The sequence below is a fragment of the Canis lupus genome, chromosome 38 (assembly GCF_048164855.1).
Source record: "Canis lupus baileyi chromosome 38, mCanLup2.hap1, whole genome shotgun sequence".
NCBI classification, from domain to species: Eukaryota; Metazoa; Chordata; class Mammalia; order Carnivora; family Canidae; genus Canis; species Canis lupus.
Window position 1 is genome coordinate 776793 of NC_132875.1, and position 6000 is coordinate 782792.

Genomic DNA, 6000 nt, shown 5'->3' on the forward strand with positions numbered 1-6000 from the left:
CTCTCCCTTGTTCCCTTTCTGTTATCCCTCTCCCATGGAAAGTCGGCTCCACTGAGCACGTTCATAACCTAAAGAGAAAGAAATAGATCTTGGAAACTAGCCCTTTCTCCGATACGTCATTTGCAGGCAAATTGAACACCAATAAAAAATAAATTTATTATAAAAAAAAGAAAGAAAGAAAACAAAATGAAATAAAATAAAGTGTAGTAAAATAAAAGAATATGAAACTGACTTGTAGTAGCGCCTGGGACTGTGGGTGTAGCGTCGGGGAAATGGCCAACTTCTCTCAGGCTAACCTGTGAATTACAACTTTGAAGAGACAGTAAATCTCACGTTTCATGGAATGATGAGAGAGGGGGTGTGGGGGGAGACATCATGATCTTAATCTGGCAACTTAGAAAAATACATTTCATTTGAATTTTTTTTAAAAACCCTAAAACAAAAAATCAATTGAAAAATTCTAAAAGAACACAAGGCAAAAATTAGATGAATATGTTATATCGGGTATATTAGGATAAAAAGAAAAGAAAGCACACATTACAGTGACTCCAACAAATGAGAATTAATTTTTATCATTTAATTAAAAAAAATACTTGAGGGGCTCCTGGGTGGCTCCGTCAGTTAAGTGTCCAACTCTTGATTTCATCTCAGGTCATGATCTCGGGGCCTTGGGATCAAGCCCCGCCTCGGGCTCTGGGTTCAGCAAGGCCATCTGTATGTGATTCCCTCTCCCTCTCCCCTGGCCCCTCTGCCCACTTGCACGCATGCTCTCTCGGCATCAGCTTCCCTTAGAATAAAACAGGACAGTGAAACAGCAGGCGGGCAGGGCGACACCTGGGATTTCTCTTCTGGGGAAGGAGTGCTGGAAGCTGACTCGGGAAGTAGTCTCTGGAATTCAAAGTCACAGGGCAGGGGTGAGGCCATGAGGTTCTCACACAGGGACACCTGGTCCACCTTGACTTGGAGCCCTCAAGGCCCAAAGAGCAGTCGTCTCTCCTAACAGTTCTGCGATGTCTCCGGTGTCCAGGGCTCCCAACGAAAGGCACCCCAAGTCTCAAAAGTAGCCTGAAGCTGTGACTGACCCCAGAAGCTTTTAATACTGTCATTATTTTCCCAGTCCAGAGGACTTTTACTCATCGGGGCTCATTTGTACCCTAGACAATGCTGCTTAGTAGCATTTACCAGGCTTCCAAGGGCCCTGAGCTAGAAAGGTAACGGAAGGTGAATTTTTTCTCAGTGTGTATGAATGTCAAGTCGTCGCATTATATGCTTTCAATTTTATTTGTCAGCAGTGTTTCGATAAAGCTGGGGGAAGAAAAGAAAGCTAATTCAAGGTGAAATTTACCTACAGAGAGAAGAGATTTTTAACACTTCACTCCCACATACATTATTTATTTGATATTTGCAGCAAGCGTATGAGGTAGGTGATAATATTTTGATTGTAACAGGGACTTATCAAAAGTAAAACTAGGATCAAAGCGACATTTCTTGGTTTTAGGAGCAGAATTCTTCCCATAAAACGCCGTGACTTCCATAACTCTATGAAAGGAAAAGAGAACATAATGAGGGGAAGGTACACGGAGCCAATCCCAGAGATGATTCTTTAAAAGGCTATTTAGAAATTTCATGGAAATAAAGCAACTTAAAAAAAAAAAAGAAATAAAGCAACTTACACTTTTAAAAGTGTCAGATTTCTTTGTTTCTGTTGTTGTTATTTCATTTTAGATTCTGGAAAACCTAAAATGATTATTGAGCAAGTAGATTCTTTAATAAACAATCATCTTTTTCTCCCCCCAAGCCTAGTCCAGAATGAGCAGATGCATCAATTAGGACAATTTGTATTTATGAATATTTGTTCAATATTGCTTTTTTTTTTTTTTTTACTCTTCTACATATCCCACAACTAAAGAAACATTGGCTATGGTTCAAATGTACAGAATGTAACCCTGAGTCAGGATGTGAAAATCTCTGTAAGCAATTCAAGCAAGTTTCCAAAAATCAAAGGAAGTTGGAAGAATGCCTATAATTCAGGCTTTGAGTTTGAGGCATGTCACTCACTCTACAGATGGATATCTGCATCCCGCCCCTCACCCCTTCATTCTGTCTCTTATTAAGACATTTTCTGTTCTTTTGCCCCAGCAGAAAAACTTAAAATATTTAGCAAATGCTATAATCCAGGTCCCAACTAATTAAGGCAAAAGCTGCCCATATTGCTGGAGAAGATTCTGAGACCAACCTACATAAAAGCTTTCTACTGCATTTTACCTACTACTAAATCAACACTCATTAGGTCAACCAGCTTGGTGTCCCACTGGGAGTCAAAGAAGGAAGATGCAGATGGATATTTATCCATGTTCATTGGTAGACACACCGCTGAATATCAACACTACATCTTCCTCCTCCTTGACTTGCAATGGGTGTGAGACTTGTACAGAATATCGATTAGGTGACACGAGTTTCAGTTCTTGGGGTATAATAATTGTACTTCTGTGATTTCTCATGGAAATGGGATTTGAGAATTTGGACCTTGAAAACTGCTGCAATAAAGCCTATATCACTTTGACATATCGACCAGTAAATCCCCTTTCTTATATTTTCTCATTTATGAAATAAGAAGTTGGTCTAGAGTAGGGAATTTCAAACGGGCTATGAAACAAGAGTTGCTAAGACATTGGAAATTGTGCATGGTGGAGTTGCAACCTAGAGGTGCTCTACCAGACTCTCTACAATTTGAGGGCAGCAGGGTGGGGGGTGGAATTTGTGTCTTACTAAACCACCAGGAGAGTCTTATGCAGCTAATTCAACCATAGTTTGGAAACCCTGTACAAGACTAATGATTCATAAACTTTTGTATCAGGAGATTCCCAGATACTATCTAAGAAAATTGCATACTAATTGATCAGTGTTCTCTCTGAGCCTATTTTATGATTCCTTGAGGTGGCACTATTAGGATGCTGTTCCTTCCTTAAGACCCTGAACCCTGCTAGGTTCTGCTGTACATCAGTCTGGGACATCACTAGGATAGTGGCATCTGCCCAGAACCAACTTCCTGAGAGCATCCTTCACCTCCTTGTTCCTCAGGCAGTAGATGGCTGGATTGAGGAATGGTACAATGACCGTATAGAGCACAGAGATGATCTTGTTGTGGTTGAAGGTGTACATGGCCCGGGGCCTTGCATAGGTGAAGAGGGTGGAGGAGTAGTAGATGACAACCACTGCCAGGTGAGAGGCACAGGTGGAAAAGGCTTTGCGACGTCCCTGGGCAGTAGGGATCCTCAGGATGGTGGCAATGATGGCAGCATATGATGAAACCACAGCCAGTAGAGGAAGCAGGATCATCACCAGGGCCAACAGGAAGTCTACTAGTTCTGCTTGCTCCTTGTCAGAGCAGGTAAGGTTGAGTAGTGGGGAGATATCACAGAAAAAATGGTTGATGATGTTGGGCCCACAGTAGGACAGTCGGGAAATGAAAAGAAGCTTCATCATGGAGCTGAAGAAGCCACCACCCCAAGAGGAAGCAGCAAGGCGAATGGCCAGGCTGGACGGCATGAGACTAGGATAACGGAGGGGCTCACAGATGGCCAGGTAGCGGTCATAGGCCATGACTGCCAGCAGGACACATTCGGTGCAGGCTAGGGCAATGAAGAAGTAGAGCTGGGTCATGCAGCCTACATAGGAGACTCTACGGTCCTGGGTAAGAAATGCTCCCAAAAGACGAGGAACTGTGACATTGATGTACCACAGCTCCAGGAAGGACAGATGGCCAAGGAAAAAGTACATCGGGCGGTGAAGGCTTGGAGTGAGCCAGATTGTGGAAACGATGAGTGCATTCTCCAACAGTGTCAACAGGTAAATTGCAAAGAAGAGGACAAAGAGAAGTAACTGGAGGGGTGGAGAGGTTGGGAAGCCCACCAAAATAAAATCTGCTATGTGGCCTCCACTCAAATTTCCCATCATCTCCGTCCACCTGCCTATCTGAAAGGAAAGGAAGAACAAGATACTGAGAGACAGGGGGTCCAAACTGCTAACCTCCCCACAACCCCAGGTTACAACCCTCTGAAGATGCTCCATAGTACGCTATTAGTACATCATTTAGCTCCTTCACTTTGTCGTTTCATCTCCCACCTCAAGGGAAGAGACTTGAGGATTGTGCTCAACGATTTAGTGATCTTAACTACAGTGGAAATTTGGTAAGTGCTTGCTGGGTGACTTCAGAACAGGTCTTAATATTTCAATTCTTGTTTTCTTAACTATAACATGCTCTTCCTTCACTTCCTGCAAAGCCATAACCCCATAGTACCTGGATTCAATATTTGTTGAGTGAATGAATAAAAGAAGGAGGGATAGCAAGCTGGAGCCTGAAGGCTTTACTCTCCAGGGAATGGGGAATTAGTAGCTCAAAGACATAACTGAGCTGTAGGCTAAGAGCATGGGATAAAGAAGGGTTGGTTTGGGAAATAGCCACTAATAGTTGGAGAGATAATTCAATACAGATCAGCTAAAAACTTTCTTTTTAAAAAAATTTATTATTATTTTTAGAAAGAGGGAGAGGGAGAGTGCAAGTAGGGGAGTGGGGGAGAGGAAGAGAGAGAGAGAGATAATCCTAAGCAGGCCCCACACTCAGCTCGGAGCCCCAGTGTGGGGCTGATCTCACAACCCTGAGATCATGAACTGAACTGAAATCAAGAGTCAGATGTTCAACCTACTGAGTCACCCAGGTGCCCTATTTTTTAATTAATTAATCGATTAATTAATTATTTTGAGAGAGGCAGGATGTGTGAGAGCTAAAAGAGTCCTGCTCCAAAAAAAAAAAAAAAAAAAAAAAAAAAAAAGAATCATTTTCCCATTCATTTTATAGCTGTTTTGGAGCACATTTTCTGTGCCCGGATTGTCTCATGCCAGGGTTGGTGCTGTAGGTTGGAGCATGGACCCCCTAAACGTGCCCACACCCTGATCTCCAGAACCTGTAAACTTTACATTGTCTGACAAAGTCTTTGCGGGTGTGATTAAGTTAAGGCTATGGAGATGGTAGTCTATCCTGCGTTATTCAGTTGGACCTTAAGTGTGATTGCTTGTAATTTCCTTACAAGAAAGAGGCAGAGAGCAACGTGAAGTAGACACACAGAGGAGAAGGCCCCACAGAGGTGACACAGAGGTTGGAAGACGCCGGCCTTGAGGACTGGAAGTGGTGTGACTCTAATCTGAAGAAAGCCCGCAGCCCCAGAGACGAGGAGCGTGTTCTCCCCCGGAGCCTCCAGAGGACGTGCAGCCTGGCGACATCTTCACGTTGATTCCACACTGCTGGTCTCCAGAACCCACAGACAGAGTAGATCTCAACTGCTGTGCCACCAAGTGTGTGGAATTTGTGTGCAACGTAACAGAAAGCTGATACGCCGTTGAGGCACCAGGTTGGAAGAGAGCATCGCACGCCTCACGACCTCCCTTCTGAGCCTGGCCAGCCTCCTCCTCTCACTGCTGCCAGCGGGGGGCCCCTGACAAACAGGGACATCTGACTTGAGATCGGGTCACGTGCTACGCATCATCAAGCCTTCTCATTTTTGGCGGAACTTAACATTTGTTTTTCTTTATGCAAACATGAAAAAACAATACACCGTAGTAATGGCTGCGTGGTGACAGATGGCAGGTGCACTCGGGGTGGCCCGGCACGACCTGTAGAGAAGCTGAATCAGGGTGTTGTGCACCCAGCACTCATGCAACCCTGTGGCTCGACTCTATTCAGGTTTAAAAAAAAAAAATTAAGACAAAAGCAACTACAACAAACCCATTCCCAATCACAAACACAAAATAAGATGACAATATATCAGCTTGCATATTGTAAACTAGACATCAATGTTTTTTGGTCATACATTTAAATAATTGCACGAAACCTAATGTCCACCGCGTGTGAGTAATTACATTTTAAGTGAAATTATTATTTTTTTAATTTTAATTTGTATTTATTTATTTTTTTTAAGTGAAATGATTATATTGGTCCTTTAT

General features: G+C 43.1%; 1 protein-coding gene across 1 annotated transcript; it reads right to left on the bottom strand.

Moving 5' to 3' along the window:
- Nucleotides 1–3000: 3000 nt before the first annotated feature.
- OR6P1 (olfactory receptor family 6 subfamily P member 1) lies at nucleotides 3001–3954 on the bottom strand. Its single transcript, XM_072814613.1, has one exon. It carries the CDS (start codon nucleotides 3952–3954, stop codon nucleotides 3001–3003), a length of 954 nt encoding a protein of 317 aa, XP_072670714.1.
- Between the last annotated feature and the right edge of the window lie 2046 nt (nucleotides 3955–6000).

Excerpts from the sequence above, each read along its gene's own strand:
- OR6P1 (XM_072814613.1), bottom strand. The coding sequence starts at position 3,954 with ATGGGAAATTTGAGTGGAGGCCACATAGCAGATTTTATTTTGGTGGGC.